This window comes from Maylandia zebra, linkage group LG20 (assembly GCF_041146795.1).
Source record: "Maylandia zebra isolate NMK-2024a linkage group LG20, Mzebra_GT3a, whole genome shotgun sequence".
Taxonomy (NCBI): domain Eukaryota; kingdom Metazoa; phylum Chordata; class Actinopteri; order Cichliformes; family Cichlidae; genus Maylandia; species Maylandia zebra.
The window spans coordinates 35,929,881-35,950,093 of record NC_135186.1 but is presented as its reverse complement, the minus strand read 5'-3'; the positions used below and the strand labels follow the sequence as shown (position 1 = coordinate 35,950,093).

Here is a 20,213-nt window from a genome sequence, read left to right as displayed (position 1 = left end):
CGCAGCGTGCTCACGGGAAAGTAACCGTAATCTAATTACCTTTTTGCATTAGTAATCCCTTACTTTAGTCATTACTTGAAAAAAGTAATCGGATTACTGCCCATCTCTGTTAGTAACAAAGGTGAAAACGCTCAGCTCAAGGCTTTACAAGCAAGCTTTGCTGAACACGATGAGCTCATTTCTTTGTGCTGTCTTCAAGCACAGCTCACAGGCACAGTAAGGATTTCTTCCAACGGTGAGTAATGCAAAGCCACACTGTGAATTTCTAGAATGAAAACATAAAGCTTTAAGCGAAGAAGCCCCACAGACCTGTTGTTCAAACCTTCCGTTTATGAAGGGCAACCAATCAGAAACAGAGTAGAACTACAGGAGCTGGAAGGGAGCTAAAATGATTTGTTTCCCACTGAGGATCAGCAGCTCTCGTCCCGGGACAAACATGAGGATTGGAAACTGACCACAAAGAGCCTCTTTAGTCTGAAGCAGACCAGTGAAACCCTTTCTGTACCAAATGAGTTATTTCCATGACAGCCAGCGCTCGGCTTCACACAGTCACAGGTGTCACTGAGATTTCTTTCATTTTCCCCTCATTTGTTGCGAGGCGAGAAAAAAAACTAGCTGTGACCGCGCTCCGAGTTCGGACGTGACGCTTTCCATCGACGGCCATGTTGGCGCTTCTTTCCTGCTCTGACCGTTGCCATAGCAACTGGTGTTTCCACAGAAGCTGAGCTCTCAGCTCTTGGCCTTGTCACCATGGTAATGTTTCGCACAGGCCTGATTTACAGCTTACAGTCGTCAGCTGTGCAGAGAAAAGCAGCAGCGAGCCACCTGGGCTGAATCTGAGAGCGGGTCCGTTTCCTGCACGCTCTGCACCGTCCAACTGTTTCACCCCCGCACAGCTGCCACACACAACTGCCCGCGATGTACTTCACACTGAGCAAACTCCTCCATCAGAGGATCTGAGGAACCTCAAAGCCAACTGCGTCATCATGACTAAATGTGCTGAGAGAGGGCGACCTCTGCTGGTCATCAGGAGGCATCACTGCCGCCATCGTTAAAGGGGACCCGCTCTGTTCATGTGCAGCTCCACGTATTTACTCCTGGACTCTAACCAAGCAGCTTTGCATATCTTATATCGAGCTTTGGTGCATCCTTTCAGTTCATCTGCCTAAAACAGCTTTCTTCTGATTGGCTGCCCCTCACAGACACAAGGTTTAAAACATCAGGCGTGTAAGGTTTCTGTGGTCACGGCCATATTGTGTGTCTGATGACATCAAAGGTCCAACAGCAGAATAAACTTTTTGCACATATGGGTTACATACACTCTCCATACCGTTACGGGAAACTTTGGATATATTTGAGGAGATATGGGAGACAATAGGTTAAAGTAGAATAAAGACACAAACTCAAGGCCATAATATTTTTGACACATCTGAAATTTAAATATGTTGTTTGTTTTGGAAAATTGTTTCACAATTTCAAGCCCTAACCTCATTTCACTTATTTTGTTTATGGCTAATAAAAAGTGAGTGTCTGAGTATGCAGACTGAGATAAAGCTAACACCGTGCTGTTAAAGTAACGTATGACTGAATCCTGCAATAAGTGCGTCAGAGGCAGAGATCTTTGTCACTGTGATTAAAGTGCTCTGCATCAGCTCCCAAAAGGAAACGCTGCGTGTCTTCGATGCCGTCCCGCCACCTCTGTGTCGGTGGACGGGTTTCCTGTTTGAGCGTCCTCTCAGAGGTGTGGCTGCTTACCAATTCCAGCTGCATCCTCAGCTGCGAGTGAGTGATTAGCTCTTCGTCGTCTAATCACTCACCTGGACTACATTAGGATGAGCTCAGCACACAGTCAGGCTCATATTGTGACCTCTGTGTTTGCCTTTGAATCTCATTTTGCCAAACACAAACGCACCCATCTCATGTTCTCAGAAACCCTCCCACCTGCTCGCATCCCGTCACACTGTAGAGTCACCGACGACGACAGCCACAGCAAAATGTTTTACTTTGTAATTTCAAAGATGTTAGTCTGCCGTGTCAGCAATCTGCATTCAACAGCTCTGGCTTAGATAACAAAGAAATCCTACAGCAGGATCCAAACGCCTGAGAACACCTGAATTAAACTCACCTGCATTCGGAGCGGCCACTGCAACAAATCTTCTGGAAGGAGCGGTGGTTTGGCCACGCCCCTATGAAACTAATGGATTTACCTGACTCATAGAAGCTCGATTGAACCTGCAGCCGTTGCTCACCTGTTATGAGGACAAACTGCTGACTGTGCAGACCTGAGTGCAGCGTCACAGAGGCTTCATCGATGTGGGATCGAGGCTCGACTGAAGGTTTCTACGGGTAAAGGACATCAACCACATCCTTCAGAGACTTGCTCCACCCTCTGCGCCACCTCCCTGCAGACCTACACTCGCTTGTTGTGCAGTGTTGCTCCTCAGGTAACAGCCTTCTTTCCAGGCTCTTGTTGCCCAGAGTGTCTTTGATTTGGCAGCAGTGTCGTTTTCCACACGAACGAATGTTTTTGATCCACTTGAACTCCTTTTATCAACAGTGGAAATTCTCGTCTAATTTTAACATTTAACAAATGAAATCTTGTCCTTTTAAGTTAAAATGTTGTTTTAAAAGTATATTTGGCTCCAGATTTCACCTCCTGTCCATCACTCCTGGATACTTTCTCTCGCTGGTTTACATCTTTGTGGAGGATTCTTAACCCACCAGCATAAGGAGCCTAAAACACCTTATCTAGGAAAAGCTACTTGAACCCCAAAGAAGGAAAAGGAGTGCTGACTGTCAGACTTTGCTCCAGAGTCACCTGACCCCTGACCCCGCTGAAAATTTATGGGTGCCCGAGCAAACTGATGAAGCTAAACATGTGTTATATGACAACAAGCTCTTTGGAAACGCGTTACATTAGGTCACCTAAAGAAATGATTGATAGGAGACTCGGTCAGTAGGTAACATCATCAGTTTGCTTTCAGGGCATATAGATAAAAACAAGACATCATCTAGTAAAAGAAAAATATATATTTATTATAATTTTATACAACTGTCAAGATCTTCACATTTCTTACTATAATAAAGTAGAATAGAATCATCTCAGAGATGCACACATGAAGAAAAACAAAGGCATGATCTGCAGTTTGTAACAAACATATTCCAGAAAATAAACTTGAATAAAGCTCTACGATGAAGTGCTGCTGCAAAGGCCAAAAGATCCACGCTAAGCCTCCCCACGCACAGATTTCTTCCACGTGTTGCTGCGCTTGGATAAAGTGGGATACACACAGTCTGCACTGAAAACTGCACATCTGACACAACAAGTGCATTTTCAAACCATTAGAAACATCTGTGACGTGTCTGCGTCAGCTTTAGCCCAAATAACACCGTTAAAATAAAAATTCATCAAGCTGGCCGAGGAGCAGGAGACACATTTAGAGTAACTGCAGTTTTTCACATTTCATGCGATTAACAGCTCAAATGATTGTTTTCATTTTCACGTCAGTGTCACAAAACACAGAAACGCTCTCACTGCAAACTGCAGCTCAGGTTAAAAGACACAAAAACAAGAAAACAGAAATCAGGTGTGACCTTCCAGAAACTAGTACTCTGGGTGGAGGACTTTCATATTTTTTGCACAGACTGGCTTTGTAATGTAAAAATAAAAATAATGATAATGTCATCTGTTATTAACAGACAGCTGGCAGCTATGGAGAGCTGCAGAGGCTGAGAGGGGAAACCACGTTCCACATTTTTGGTCTAAACCAATCAGCTGTGAGATCAGCAGAGAGAAAGGTGCTTTGTGTAATGCCCTGAAGCTGTCAGATCCTGCAGAACCTGCAGCTGCACAGTGTTCATCTAAAGCACTGTGCAGCCTCAATGCAGCAAAGAAGCATATTTGAACCCAAACCACAATCTCAGCTGAACCTCTCAGAAAGTCCTTTTTGCTTAAACTGAAAGTAAGAAGTGGGTTAAAATCACTTACTCCTCTGCCGTCCCTGAACAGCTCTTCAAAATAAGGACGTCCGGCACTAGAGTTATTAGTTGGTTCAACCCACTCTTCTCCTTCTGTGCTGGGAAACTGCACACATGTGAGGTGGAAAGTAAGGCAGACAACAGCCCCACGAAGCATCCTGCAGGACTTTATTCTGACACACTGCCGCTCATTTCCTCAAACTGAAATATCAGAGAGCGATGCACTAAAACACTCGGCTCAGCTGTGTGGACATCAAACCAGATTTAACTGTTCCAAGTGTTTTCTTGCTTTTTGATGAGTCACTTAGGTTCAGGTTTACTCAGATCATCATTAGTTGCAGGAGCGGCCCTACGTTCAAAGACGCGCTGAGACCGAAGGACGCCCTGCACATGCTTCTGTAGCACTAGCATCGTCTGACAGTATTTCACAGTCGGGGTGTGAATGCACTGACCCCCCTCGATGCCCTGTGGTTACTGTGGTGTGTATGAAACCAGAGCAGGCTGACAGTTACTGTGTAACGGTCACAGCTAACACAACTGAAGTGAGAAACTGCCTAACTGTGCATAGTCTCCAGTATACACGCTTCCTCTGCAGTGGCCTCTCTGACTCTACCTTCAGTATAGAGGGAGCTCAGGAGCCAGAGCTGCTCCTGCACTCATCACAGGGTTGATGGTCCTGAGTGCATAAAGAGAAGCATAAAGTGCTGCACACAGACAGACATTTACCAGATTAGATGAGAAAGTGAAGCTGAGAGCGTTGCAGGGTTTCTGTAGTGCGGCAGAACAGCTGGATATAACAGAACTCTGCATAATACTGAACATGTACTGTGATCCTGCAGCACTCACATCTGACAAATCAGCAGCTTTTCTACATGACAGGTGACACAGTAAGTGCATAAATCTCTACGTGTGCAGTGTCCAACCTTCAGCCCCAAAATCACGGCGCTGGCAACTTTGCTTAGTCCCTCATTATTAATCACCTGTTTTCCTCTCCATCCATCAGTCCTGTCTGACATTTCTCCTGCTGATGTAAATCCAGCTCCTCGCGTCTATTTTTGTCTCGTGTGGCCGTCCACTCGGGCCGGTCTCCACAGTAACCGCATCCACGTAAAAAGCACGCAGATTTTACTTCGAATGACTGCGAAGCTGTGAGAGCTGTGTGGGGGGAGGAGAGGCGCTAAGTGTTCCTCCAGATAAACAGCGTTTCTCATTTAACGCCTCTTTAACCGCTGAATATGTGACGCACCGGCAGCAGGCAAAGCTTTCCGCTGAAATTTTCCACTGCAGGTGGAAACGGTGCAGGTGGAGGAAAACACGTGCAAGTAAGTCGCTTTACTCCTCAGCTGTGAAATGAAAGCTCTCTCACAAAGAGTAAATAACGCAGACACACACAGAGCAGGCTCAGTGTGAGCGCGACTGTGTCACAGCTCAGGTCTTTACAGGTGCGCTGTGGAGTTTCTGCAGCTCCTGTTTGACCTGCACTCACAATTCCCTTTATTCCTGGTGCACAGGTGGATCACAACCTCGTTAAAATCTAGAAAGGCACTGAATACTTTCACTCTTTCTAAAAAAATAAATAAATAAGGCCTTACATGTTATCATATTCATTCAATCAACCTTTTAAAGCACTAAATGAGTTAGCAGGATGCTCACCTGCAGCACTGTCTGAATAATGTACACTTAGTGTGCCACAGATCTTGTTTTGAACATGCATATATTTTTTAATTGACTTGAGACACTGATCATGGATCCAGCTCAACTGTCAAGTTCAGCCATCAATTAACAGAACCTTCAGATAACGTGGTGCCTATATTTTTTAACCCTGCAACCAAAAAAGGGTTTTTCTAAAGTATATTTTTGGTGATTTTAGTTTTTATTGTGTTGCAACAACAGAGAAAGGACGGGGGGGAACCGTGAAAGGCCTCTGGATGGATTAAAGCCCGGGCCTCTGCAACAGCCTTAAGCCATATGATCCACCTGCTCAGCCCTGTGAGCTTTACCCACACCGGACAGAGTTTGATAATATGGTGAACGTGACTGATTTATATGCAGGAATAAGAGAAACAGGCGTATATATTAGCAGGGATGTGTGACAGCGTCTGACGCTGAATTCCTCAGTGCGAGGAACGCGAAAGGCTCCATTTGAAATAAAACATGACGAACAAAACATTTAAGAATATAAATATATTTAAAATGACCTAAAGACCTATTCTAGTCATTTACTGCAGTAACATAAATTCAGCTCAGTGCGCCACAGTACTGTTATTTACAGGCACAGTCGGATCGACGCCACAGCAGCCGAACACGAGAGCGAGTGGATAAGCAGAGTAATATGGGATGGCTGAGTGTTGAATAAAAGCACTGCATGAATGTGTGCGTGACTGGGTGAATGAGGCCTGGAGCCTCTGAGTGCTCAACATGAGTAGAAAGCCCCGCCTCACTTACCGATATCGATTTATAGATGGATACTAAAGTTTGACTGTCATTTGTTTTTGCAGGACGCGCTCTGCACGTGTGTCGCTCGTCTTGTGGTTTTCATCAGAGCTCAAATACAATCAAAGTTTTCTGCTGTGAAACATTTAAAGGCGCCTTGAACCCGTCGTGCATCGTCCACAAGATTCACGGAGTCTCTACATTCGGCACCGTTTGCTCCCTTTTAAATGCTGCAATATGTAACACTGTTAATCATCAGTAAACCTTTTAGTAGGAAGTCAGAGGACTTTTAAAACTGTAAGTGTTTTCCCTCCTCAGAGTCACAGAGTGAAACGTGATTGTTGAGGCAGCCTTTTCTCCTTCCTCTGCTTCCTTCTTGGAGCTTTGTTCTTAATCTGTGCTCCTCACGTTTCTACGAAACATTTCTGCAGTTTCATTGATTGTAACTCTGAAAATGTGATGTGGACACTTTTTTTCTTCGACTGGATCAAATTTTCAAAATAAATTTATTTGAAAAAGAAAAGTCTTAAATATTGTAGAAGTTCCTCTTGAAGTAGAATAACAGGCTGTTGTTTTAGAAATCCTGTGAGGAGTCACGGTTAAGAACAAAACTCATGTGAAGCATCGGACCTACAAAGACCACTGAACTAGTTTAAGGCTTTGAAATTACGACTGAACCCTTGACTGATCCATTAGTACTCAGAGTATTACAGCCGCTGTCAGGGGGAATAAAAACTGAGATTTTGAACTGGCCGAGTTTCAGGTGAACTGTCCTTCAGTCTCATCAGCTCCGTCATTTTGTAATCAAGCTTCTGTGATTTGCTTCTTTCCACCAGATATTTACTGAGGCCTACTCTTTCATTACATTAACATCACTCTTTTTCAGAACAATGTTTTTGGTTTTATTACTGAAACCAAACTCGTCTGAACAGCTGCAGTTCCTCTAACGGCCACTTGAGGCTGCCTCCAATCCCACATTAAAATGCCCAACGTCACAACATTAAAAAGCAGATTTTATAGGTGAAACTTTTTTCCCTTTTATTTCTAATAAAAAAAAAGTTATTAAACTAAAATTACTCAAAACATTCAGATTTTATTTTGAAAATCTCGGCTTTGTTTCCCCTGCAGTGGCTCTAACACTCGACCCGTACCGTACTGATTGCCCTCTGCAGCGTGCGCGCTCTTTAGCCCTCACCCTCGCCATCCTGCAGGTTGTGTTTAACCAGAAATTCTTTGATGGTTGGATGATTGTCTAGCCCCACCCACCGCTCCTCCAGATGCTGCAGAAGCTCCTCCCACTGTCGCTTGTCTTTTCCCGTCTGCCACGACAGCCGAACCATCACTCGTAACAGCGGCAACAGCAAGGGGTGTGGCCTGTCGTCATCCAGACGCGATGTCTCCAACGGTTGGAAGGGCTTATTGTCAGGTGGGAGGGGCTTATCCTCTGTGTTAGTCTGAGTTTCTGTGGGGGTGAGAACACGCAGGGCGTGGTCACAGTGATCTCGAGCCTCCTCCAGCTGGTCCACCTGCTGGAAACAGCTCGACAGTCCCACCAGGGTGAAGAACCAATGGGAGGAGGTTGGAGGAGGGGCCTGAGTCTGGTTGTCATAGAAACTTGCCCATCCCAGTTTCTGCTGCAGTCTCTTGGCATTGAGCAGAGGACCCAAGGCATCCTGGTAACGTCCCGCCCTCAACGAAACAAGACAAACTGAACAGTGAAACACTCAGTGGCAAACCGCTCAATAAATAATGAAACTCAAGAAATGCACAAGAAAATCTAATATTATCCTTACAGTACATTTAGAAATAAGCATCAAGCTAAGGAGATGTTGAGGTGCGCTGTTCTGTCCTGGACTAACAGAGTTCTGCTTAAAGCAGGATGGGCTACCTACGGCCTGCGGGCCACATCCTGGTCTTTTTAATCTGGCCTGCCGAAGATTAGCACAAAATTGCCCAAATCAGATGATAATTATGACTGCATTCATTTGACCTTGTCCTGTAATGCCTGGCGTTCCACCAGATGGCGCATTAGGCGCAGTGATTTGTGGTCTCATGCTCAGAAAAGAAAAGAAACATCGAGTGTGAGTGTTTATACTTTTTCACCTCAGTCAAAGGATGTATGTCTAGATGTGAATACAACATCAGCTGTCACATTTCTACCAAGCATGCTAATAATGCTAACAACCGGTCAATGCAAGAACGGGGTCGGCAGCTAGTTTGCAGAATCAGCAAAACATTTTTAGCCGACAAAGTGCCATCCAAGAATCAAGCACAAAGTTGTTTGCTGGCATTCAAATTAGCAAATACCAGCAAGGGCAGTTTCTCAAAGAGTGCGTCCAGGGATGTTGAACAAATTAGAAAAAAAATTAGCTTATCACGCAGGACAGTGACTCACTGTGTTGAGCTAGCTGATGAAGACTTAGCTAGTGAGCTAAACCAAAAAGCAGAGTTGTATTCTTTGGCACTGGACGAAAGTAGAGACACCGCTCAGCTTTGAATTTTAAACAATGGGAATAATGACTAGAAATGAGAATTTCTAGGAGTAGCCAAGTTGGCGGAAGGCTTTCACTTCGTTGGTCTCAGGATCTCATCTCTGCTTTTTGCAGATGATGTGGTCCTGTTGGCTTCATCAGGTGATGGCCTCCAGCTTGCCTTGGAAAGGTTCACAGCCAAGTGTGAAGCAGTGGGAATGAGAATCAGCACCTCCAAATCTGAGGCCATGGTCCTCAGCCAGAAAAAAGGGTGGAGTGCCCACTCCGGGTCTGGGACGTGACCCTGCCCCAAGTGGAGGAATTTAAGTATCTCGGGTCTTGTTCACGAGTGATGGGAGAAGGGAGCGGGAGATCGACAGACGGATTGGTGCTGCAGCTGTAGTGATGCGGACGCTGCACCGGTCCGTCGTGGTGAAGAGGGAGCTGAGTGTAAAAGCGAAGCTCTCAATTTACCGGTTGATCTACGTCCCTACCCTCACCTATGGCCACGAGCTGTGGGTAGTGACCGAAAGAACGAGATCGCGGATACAAGCGGTGGAAATGGGTGTCCTCCGAAGGGTGGCTGGCCTCTCCCTTAGAGATAGGGTGAGAAGTTCAGCCATCCGGGACGGGCTCAGAGTAGAGCAGCTGCTGCTCCAAGTCGAAAGGAGCCAGCTGAGGTGGTTCGGGCATCTGACAAGGATGGGCACCTCCTGGGCACCTCCTGAGCGAGGTGTTCCGGGCATGTCCCACGGGAGGAGGCCCCGGGGCAGACGCAGGACACGCTGGAAAGATTATATCTCTTGGCTGGCCTGGGAACACCTTGGTGTTCCCCCGGATAAGCTGGAGGAGGTGGCTGAGGAGAGGGAGGTCTGGGCTTCTCTGCTGCCCCCGCGACCCGGCCCCGGATAAGCGCAAGAAATTGGATGTATAGAATGGATGGGAATAATGACAATTTTGGGATAACGGAGGAGTTTTTGGCCTTCCTAAAGGGGAAAATGGGTGGAGAGGACCTGTACGACAGCGTGTTGGGGTCATCGAGAGGCACAAGCTACGTGGGAGTCTGACTTGTCACTGTAAGGCCTTTTTAGGCTTCTGTTTGATATGTACAGTATGCATCTGGTGCTGGCCTGTCAAATTTTCAAACGTAATGTGACCTCTTACCTGAAACGTTTGCCCACCCCTGCCTTAAGGCATACGCTAAATTTGTTCTGTATATCATTTATAGTTGTTTCTTTATGGTTACAGAGTTGAAAAAAAGCCAAACCTATAAACAAAAATTGAAACTCCCTGAGGAAACACTCGTCACCAAAGCATTATGCATGTACTGTATATAAAAGATGGACAGTCTGGCTCTCTTCCACAGTTACTCTATTGTCTTGTGTCTTTCCCCTCATTCCCAACCAGTCACAGCAGACGGCTGCCCCTTCTGGTTCTTCCTCTTTAAAGGGAGTTTTTCCTTCCCACTGTCACCAAGTCCTTGCTTATAGTGAGTCATCTGAATGCTGGGGTTTTCTCACTATATTTCTTTGTTGATGTGAGTGTTGTTATGATTTGGCGCTATATAAATACAATTAAATAAATGTGGATCCACATTGTTTTTAAATGGCCTCATTTTAAATGAGTCTTAAATGAGTCATTTAGTTGCAAAATCTTGATATTTTCACTTGATAGTTGACGTCAGTTGTCAGTGGTGTGTGACATTTTTAAATACGATGAAGGAATACAAGACAGTCAAAAGGAGTTTTATAGAGCTACGTGCACGGGTGAGTGATCGAGTGATACTCACACCCGAGGCATTGCAGTCAGATTTATTTATACCAAGAGACAGTTGCATAGCATTTCCTGTTTTTCAAGCTTACTTATTAGCATGTGTATGTGTGTGTGTGTGTGTGTGTGTGTCAGGATGTAATGGCATGTGATACAAAAATATATGAACATTTTAATACATTTGAAAGCTTTATAACGGAGGTATCTTTTAATAATAGACATCTGCAGTTTAAACTTAAAAGTTACTTCTATCATCAGTAAACACTTTCCTGATGAATTTGTGGACTCAATTGGTTGTTTGAAGTCTAATTAAAGGAAACGGTGCTTATTTTGTAAACCACAGTCAACCATTAGAATCAAAAAGGATATTGAAGCAATGTTTGTTTCAGTGCAGCGAAGTACAGTGGGGCAAAAAAGTATTTAGTCAGCCACCGATTGTGCAAGTTCCCCCACCTAAAATGATGACAGAGGTCAGTAATTTGCACCAGAGGTACACTTCAACTGTGAGAGACAGAATGTGAAAAAAAAAAAAATCCATGAATCCACATGGTAGGATTTGTAAAGAATTTATTGGTAAATCAGGGTGGAAAATAAGTATTTGGTCAATAACAAAAATACAACTCAATACTTTGTAACATAACCTTTGTTGGCAATAACAGAGGTCAAACGTTTACTATAGGTCTTTACCAGGTTTGCACACACAGTAGCTGGTATTTTGGCCCATTCCTCCATGCAGATCTTCTCGAGAGCAGTGATGTTTTGGGGCTGTCGCCGAGCAACACGGACTTTCAACTCCCGCCACAGATTTTCTATGGGGTTGAGGTCTGGAGACTGGCTAGGCCACTCCAGGACTTTCAAATGCTTCTTACGGAGCCACTCCTTTGTTGCCTGAGCGGTGTGTTTTGGATCATTGTCATGTTGGAAGACCCAGCCTCGTTTCATCTTCAAAGTTCTCACTGATGGAAGGAGGTTTTGACTCAAAATCTCACGATACATGGCCCCATTCATTCTGTCCTTAACACGGATCAGTCGTCCTGTCCCCTTGGCAGAAAAACAGCCCCATAGCATGATGTTTCCACCCCCATGCTTCACAGTAGGTATGGTGTTCTTGGGATGCAACTCAGTATTCTTCTTCCTCCAAACACGACGAGTTGAGTTTATAGCAAAAAGTTCTACTTTGGTTTCATCTGACCACATGACATTCTCCCAATCCTCTGCTGTATCATCCATGTGCTCTGTGGCAAACTTCAGACGGGCCTGGACATGCACTGGCTTCAGCAGCGGAACACGTCTGGCACTGCGGGATTTGATTCCCTGCCGTTGTAGTGTGTTACTGATGGTGACCTTTGTTACTTTGGTCCCAGCTCTCTGCAGGTCATTCACCAGGTCCCCCCGTGTGGTTCTGGGATCTTTGCTCACCGTTCTCATGATCAGTTTGACCCCACGGGATGAGATCTTGCGTGGAGCCCCAGATCGAGGGAGATTATCAGTGGTCTTGTATGTCTTCCATTTTCTGATGATTGCTCCCACAGTTGATTTTTTCACACCAAGCTGCTTGCCTATTGTAGATTCACTCTTCCCAGTCTGGTGCAGGTCTACAATACTTTTCCTGGTGTCCTTCGAAAGCTCTTTGGTCTTGGCCATGGCGGAGTTTGGAGTCTGACTGTTTGAGGCTGTGGACAGGTGTCTTTTATACAGATGATGAGTTCAAACAGGTGCCATTCATACAGGTAACGAGTGGGGGACAGAAAAGCTTCTTACAGAAGACGTTACAGGTCTGTGAGAGCCAGAGATTTTCCTTGTTTGAGGTGACCAAATACTTATTTTCCACCCTGATTTACGAATAAATTCTTTACAAATCCTACCATGTGAATTCATGGATTTTTTTTTCACATTCTGTCTCTCACAGTTGAAGTGTACCTCTGGTGCAAATTACTGACCTCTGTCATCATTTTAAGTGGGGGAACTTGCACAATCGGTGGCTGACTAAATACTTTTTTTGCCCCACTGTAGTTATTGTATGAGTGTGTACTCAGTAGGGATGGCAATCGAGAACCTTTCCTAGTTGGAATTATTAGTCTACTTGCCTATCGATCCTGCTTATTGGTTCTTACATTTGCTCTGCAATCAGCTGATTTCAGTTACTGGAGAAGGAAAATAGAAGTTTACAGCGTTGAGATGGACACAACTTTTATTTCTATTGCACAAAAGGGCAAGAACGTAATGGTAAACTGTATCCAGGACAGAAACAACTGTATTATGCTGTTAACACAACTTCGACTCTTTGAAAGCACCTGCACAGACAGCATGCTAATGCTAAGCTAGTCAAAAACCCAGAGTGATGCAAGGCACCACGGTGAAGCGAGCCGCCGCTGAACTTCATCGCATAACAAACGGATGAGCCGTCAGGCTGCAGCCTTCGTTTCTACCTGAATCACCGTGACGATGGCTTTAAAGTCTCTTCGTGTTGGTTTTCATCTTCGTTTTGTGTTGTCGGCTTTTTGTTCATAACTAAATACATTAGGAGTTTGTGTTGGTGCGGGGGGCTGTAGCCTCAGGTTTATACTGTTAAATGGTAATTATGACACAATGTGTTTCAGGCTGTTTTACAGAGTAAACTGAAAGTAATGTTATAAATGTGATGAATTATCATCTCCCTTTAGTAACCAAGTAACGTACTGCATTACTTTAAATTAAAGTGTTATTTGTAGGGATGGGTACCGGTATCCGGTGCCATGATGGCACCTGTTCTGACATAAACGGTAGTAACCATCCAATATCCGGATGTCACACACTTTGGATTCCAGCCAATCATTTTACCTTTGCGAGCGTAGTAGGCGGGTCCAGGTACGTACGTCCTTTTAGAGCAGAGCTACAGATTAAAAATGACCAAGGCGAAGTGGTCAAAGTCTGGCTGTACTTCACAGCAAAAGATGCAAACTCAGCAGCAACAAGTGCTTTAAGCTGATACTGTGATACTGTCAAAGGAGGTAACACCTCGAATCTGATGAAACACCTGGCGACGTATAGCGTTTTGTTAAAAGCCGAGAAATGCGCCGTATTTAATAGCTTGCTGCCAGACCTCACACCGAGCACATCTACTGCGGGTGTGGTGCCTGTTATCGGACCCGGAGTTAGCAACATCCCCCAAAAACACGAAGAGGAGAGTCCTGGCCCCTAGCCCTGCCAGTGTAGCAGAAATGATGAGGATGATGATGCAGCAGCAGCCGTTCTTCTCTGCGTGAGTAGCTTAATGTTGTTCGTGTGTAATTTACGTTGAGTAGGCTAACCACGTTATTACATTAATGCATGTAAGGTGAACTAGCAAACACCATCATAGCTACATGCTGCTGTCTTCTTGTTTGATGGCAGATACTCCCTTCACCCTGGCCAAAAAGGCTAAAATGACCACAGAAAAAGTGGAAAACAGCTGAACATGAGAAGTTTTTGGACAAAGTTTGTGTTTTTTCCATTGTTTAAGCACTGCTTCCAGCCAAGAGTGATGCCATATATGCCCCATAGCTGCAGAAAAGGCTAACATTGTTATCTTTTTACAAAAAACAGCTGAACATGAGAGGTTTTTGGACCAATTTTGTGTTCTCCATTCTTTAAGCACCGGTTCGAGCACCGTTTGAGCACCGGTTTGGTACTGGTATTGGATAAAACCTAACCGATACCCATCCCTAGTTATTTGTAATATGTGTAATATATTACTTTTTTGACTAGTGACCCAACACTGATCAACAAAGAGTGCATGTTGGACACATTTCCTCTAATATTTGACCACACAGCGTAATTAATTTGCGCAAACACTGTAGCTAGCTTCAGAGCACAAATTGGCGATGACTCAATAGTTTAACTCAAAGTTTTATTAATCTATTAAATACCTTCTTTGTTTTTTTAGCCTGTTTCACTATCTGCGTAATAGAAACAGTATAACATTTCAGCACTGAGAGCATTTTGATCATTTCACTTTGTTCCTGTTAAGTTTTCTTACACAACACTGACATTGACGGATAAAGGTGAGGAGACAGAGGTTTATGAGAGTTACCTGATGAGCAGCTGTCCAGTCTCCAAGTCAGTTAAGTAGAAGAACTGACGGACACACAGCGCCCCCCGCAGGGCATGCAGGGAACACAGGTGAGACAGGTACTGTTCAAACGCCCGGCTCCGCTTAGCGATCGTCTCTGCTGTGAAGTTCCTCCTGAGTTTTCTTCCTGCGGAGGTTCAAACCAAACATTCATGTTTTATGAAGTTCTTACTTCCCTGTACCACTGTAACAACCACAGCATCAAGGTAAGACAGCATGCATGAGGTTTACTCACGTGGGAAACAGAAACGCTCCATGTGCTCGCCGTGTTTACGGCGAAGAGTGGCATGGAGGCGCCGAAAGTCAGAGTACCGACGCGTGATGATGGCAGGAATCTTATCGCTCGCGCCAGACTGGATCACATGGATCGTGTACAGCTGGAGAGAAACGGAGAGCAGAGAGTTTGAGCTCCACGGCGCACAGATCTGTCCCACGGCACATTTAAAACATCACCTGTGGATCAGAGACTATTACGTATACGTGACTCTGATCAGAGCATCCAAATCCAATCTATGGATGTGCACCAGCACTTTACACAGAGAAGATACAAGGGTCAGGGGCTCTCTGTGGCCCTGAAGCTCAAATTGCTCTGTAGGCATCTTCGTATTTCAGCAGCCTGAAGAAGGGACAAGCTGATACCTGTTGGTGTATTTGTTTGTCCTAAGACCAATAAATTAAAGGCCTTTGTCAAATCTAGAGTGCCTGGATTTGAAGCTTTTATGTCTGTTTTGGTTATTGTGTTACAGTTTTTTTCTCTTTGCCAACTCACCACATATTTTGAGGAGCCGTCCTGCACCACGCTGGCGTCGGTCACCTCGAACAACACGCTGTCCGTCTGCCATCTCACAGAGGACACAGAGCTTCCTCCACTGAGTCCGCGCAAACTCCTCCAGCTCTCCTGAAGCTGCCGAGTCAGCAGGGAGGAGGAGGAAGAGGAGGAGTGGCCCACTGGGGAAATACCCACTGGACTGGTGTCTACAAAAGACAGGTGAAAGCCAGGTCAGGTGACCAGGGAGTACAACATGTCCTGGTTTCCTCGAGTTTAGCTTCCAGTGGACTGAAGCTAAACTGCTCCCCTGCTGGAGATCAACGCTGCTGAGCTGTAACCATGGAGCTGGCTAACATATTACATTAGATTATAGTTTCTGTTAATTGGTTTCAGCTATAAAAACATCTCTAAAGCATAAGTACAACTATGAACAACATCCCCATATGTATTAACTGCAGGCTGCTAGGTTGTGAGTTGTTGTGTGCTCCATCGCTCGGTAAACTTTTGTTACTTTCTATCGATAGCTGATAAATAAACTCTGTCACAGCCGCCCAGTCTGACTTTGCTGCTGATCATTAATCAATGTCTGCTAAGTCTTTGAACCAAACAACAGTATTGGTAAATGGCCTATATTTGTATAGCGCTTTACATATCCAGTCATCCACACACACACACACACTGGTGATGGCAGCTACATTGTAGCCACAGCTGCCCTGGGGCGCACTGACAGAGGCGAGGCTGCCGGACACTGGCGCCACCGGGCCCTCTGACCACCACCAGTAGACAACGGGTGAAGTGTCTTGCCCAAGGACACAACGACCGAGAGGGGCTCGAACTGGCAACCTTCCGATTACAAGACGAACTCCCAACGATCGCCCCGTATTGAAGAATACTCATTCGGGTCATTCTTGTATGTAGGAATTTCAACAGATGTTGAATCAGTGCTGATCTGCACTGATTTCAATCAGATTCAGACATTAAAATGTTTTTGCTCGAGGTCCATCGAGTGAAAAGAGAGAACAGCACTTCACCCATGCTGCTGGGACCATCCTCCATCGACTCTCCCAGGAAGTCAGAGTCGCTGTCCTGTCCTGACCCTTCACCCTCGGCTCCGTCCTCCAGACCGCCGTCTGTGCCGTCGAAGCACAGCATCCCTCCGAGCCGATCGGTTACACACTCCTCATCCTCCGCCAGCTCGTCCTCCCAGCGATCCTGCTTGAACGCCTCCTCTTCCGGCCCGCCACCTTCTTCCTGCTCAGGTTCCAGCCCCTGACCATCTTTAAACAGCGAGCGCTTCAGGCGGTCCAACAGCCGAGACGCCATGATGTTGCCAGGCCACCACAGGGGGAGGAGCCTAAAGAAATAGAAGATTACAAGGTCATTTTATCTATTACTTATTAAAGCATCTTCTGATAATATTATTTTAAAGCTTCATTTGTTTTTTCATTCTAGTTTTGCACAGGTTTTCATTGCATGTAATTTGTATACATTTGCATGAACTATCTACATGCATGTAGATGTATATGTAGCATTGATAACGAAGCTGTACTTAGAAACACACTCACCTGCCACGTCATTAGGTAGGCCTGTTCAAATCACATGCCAACAAACCGATTTCAGTAAGCAGTAGAGATGGCACGATACCACTTTTTTTATGTCCGATACCAATATCATAAATTTGGATATCTGCCGATACCGATATGAATCTGATAGTGTTTTTTAATCAATAAAACTGTTTTTTAATATCTTGCTGCATTTTGTATAAGTTCATACTCAAGTTTAAATAAACAACAACACTAAAGCTTTCTGTTAAACCTGTATGCAAAAAAATACACTGCACCCAATATATTTCATAATTCAGCAATACTGATCAATCTAATAAACTTAAACCTACACCATCCTCCCTATTCTGGTATTTTAAAGAGTACTTAGCAGAAATATTAAGCAACCTAACTAGTAGGGTTCCAACTCCCAGCAAAAAAAAAAATAATAATAAAAAAAAAAAAAAAAAAATAGGGAACCACCCACCCTCCACCTCGTGATGCTTAATCGACGTAAACAACTTTAATTTGATGCAGTGTGAAAAAAAAAATGAAGAAATAAATTCTTTTTCAAGAATAATTAAATAGATTCAACAAATTTCTTCAACAGAACTGCAGACTGCACAGATGGTTCCCAAAGGAAAAAGTACTATAGCTTACTAGGGTATATTAGACTTAACAGTTACTATATACAGTAATGGACTTCTATATATTTTACATAAGATTAAAACTTTGGGTGTAAGATTCAGATAAATATTAAATAATTAAAAGCTAGACATTTTAAATTAGAATAAGAAAGAAAAGTATGTCTCTGTGCCCCCTTTTCCCTGTTCATGCCCTATCGGCCCCCCTGGCTAAACTTTGCTAGATCCGCCCCTGCACAGTTACCAGCCGTCAGCTACGTAGAAAAAGATCCTGGTGTAGAAAGTAATATTAAATAAATTCTAACAACAGCTGATCAAGCTTAAACGTGCTGCTGTTGTTCAGCCGCTGGTTTCCTCTTTCTGGTGCAAAGTGGGCCAAAAGCAAACTAGAGACACGGACTCGCGACAGAAAAGCCAATCAGCTGATCATTGATCAGTTTCATGATTGAAGTAACAGCCGGAGAGGGAGAGAGGCAGTTACGGTTATGCTACGGTTATGAGCCGAGTTACACCGTGTCACAAGTTTTGTGAGGTGCTTTTTTGATATTTAATGGATCGGATTACATTTTTTATTTCTCTCCGATATCCGATCCAGTAATTTACGTCAGTATCGGACCGATACCGATACGTAATATCGGCTCGGTCCATCTCTAGTAAGCAGTGATAAACTTCAAACCAAGCACGCACAAACATCTCCAAGGTTTACAATGAAACATCCAGTGAGCAGCCGCTCTGTGGAAGAATAAGCCTTGATGATGGCATCAGCGAAGGAGCACGCTGCTTTGAGCTGACAGGAAGGCAACATTAACTCAAACAACTTGTTACGAGCAGGGTCCTAGAAGAACATCTTTAAATGCACAACAGCAGCAGTGCACAAAGCGCAGATCATCTCACACCGGTTTCTTGAACATGACACTGAGTTCGCTGGACTCAAACAGCCTCCGGTCACCAGATCTCAGTCAAGTAGAACCCATTTGCTGTCATGTAATAAAGACCAAAATCTCTGAGGAATGTTTTGGTATCCCAAGTAGATTCTGTTCATCTGGACGTAGCGTTTTCAGTGGGAGTGACTTCTTCAGTCTCAACTTTTTGGGATGTCCTTGCCTGGATGAAGGTGCATCAAGACATTTGGTTATGGTATATTCTTGTCTTCTTTCTCCTTTTTTAGACTTGTAGTTTTAAGAGTCCACATCTGTGACCCACTCATAAGAACTGCAAAACAACAACACACAAAAACAAATACAGCAAAGGAGGCCCAGAACAGCTGAGCAGCTGAAACCCTGAAGCACGAATGGAAAAACATTTGAGTCCATCAGTTGGGCTCCTCGGGTCCCAAACTCTTACAGAGTGCTGTTAAAAGAAGACGAAACATGTTCTTGCTGCAATTTCATTTGACACATTGTGGCAACAAATTCCAAAAGTGCATTTATTTGACAAAAACAGCACTATTTTCTGTGTTATTTTTCTATAACACAGACTTGAATTGCTTTGCAAATCACTCTATTCTGTGTCTGGGACTGTGAATCAGCACCACAGGGAAAAATAAAATTCACTCACTTTTAGAATCCAGGTCAGGAAGAGACTGCAGACACACTGATCCACATGTGAAACAAACCCGCTGAGCTGGCTCCAGTTACAGAGCTGGCAGCTCCTCTCAATGGAAACCATGTCACACATTAATAATGCACCGATTTGCTAAGTCAGCCTGCAGCCAGGCTTTGGCCTGCTGAACTTCCTCAGGATGCCTCGCTCACCAATTCTGCATTTTCAACACATCTGATGACTCACTGCACTCTGACTGAGAACCATGGCCTTAGACTCTGAAGTACTAATTCTAATGCTACTTTCAGTAGAAGCTGGAAGTCGCTGTCTGATGAAGTCAAAAGAGCCACATCACCTACAAAACAACCAGCAGATGGACTCTGCTCATAAACAATTTGACCTGTAGTGATGAAACATTAGTGATCATAGTGGATCCATAAAGCCACAAACCCTTCCCTGTTCCAGCTGAACAGTATGATTCAAATAGTTTATCTAATCTAAAAATACTTTTTCATTTGCATTCTCCTGTGCTTGCATTACATCAACTGTAATGCATTTTATCTAAGCCATCCAGCAGGCTGCATCAGAGCGTATGGAATATTAGACTGGTTTGGTACTTTGGTGTGTTTATCTTCATACAGAGAGAATAAAAAGTTTAGACAGGAATTGTAAAAGAAAAGTGCTAAACACAAAGTTACAGCTGAATAAAGGTCGATGGATTATAAAATGTCACATAAAAAGGATAGGCTGTGTAAACTGAGTCACATGCACTGCTAAAGACTGCATTCTGTAACATGTATATCTGGGCTGTTTGTGAAAGGAGTTTAACAAGATTTTAGGATTTATCCGTTTTGGTGTTCTTCTAAAATTATTCCAAAACCACCAAAACAAGAACAAACACCTTTAACCTGTAGAGCTGGGAGTCAGCAACTCAGCTGACAGCTGGTTGAGTGACAGCAACAGTGAATCCTGATT

General features: G+C 44.3%; 1 protein-coding gene across 3 annotated transcripts in view; it reads right to left on the bottom strand.

Moving 5' to 3' along the window:
• Positions 1–3,015: 3,015 nt before the first annotated feature.
• snx21 (sorting nexin family member 21) overlaps positions 3,016–20,213 on the bottom strand; it is a 40,174-nt gene continuing 22,976 nt past the window's right edge. For all 3 annotated transcript variants that reach the window (XM_076878858.1, XM_004573227.2, XM_004573228.4), the window contains exons 2-6: positions 16,543–16,865; positions 15,512–15,717; positions 14,978–15,119; positions 14,704–14,869; positions 3,016–8,100 (exon numbers count right to left, since the gene is read on the bottom strand). In XM_076878858.1, the coding sequence (XP_076734973.1) occupies positions 7,596–8,100; positions 14,704–14,869; positions 14,978–15,119; positions 15,512–15,717; positions 16,543–16,834 (1,311 nt within the window). In that variant the 5' untranslated portion in view covers positions 16,835–16,865 and the 3' untranslated portion in view covers positions 3,016–7,595. The remainder of the gene's footprint in view (positions 8,101–14,703; positions 14,870–14,977; positions 15,120–15,511; positions 15,718–16,542; positions 16,866–20,213) is intronic.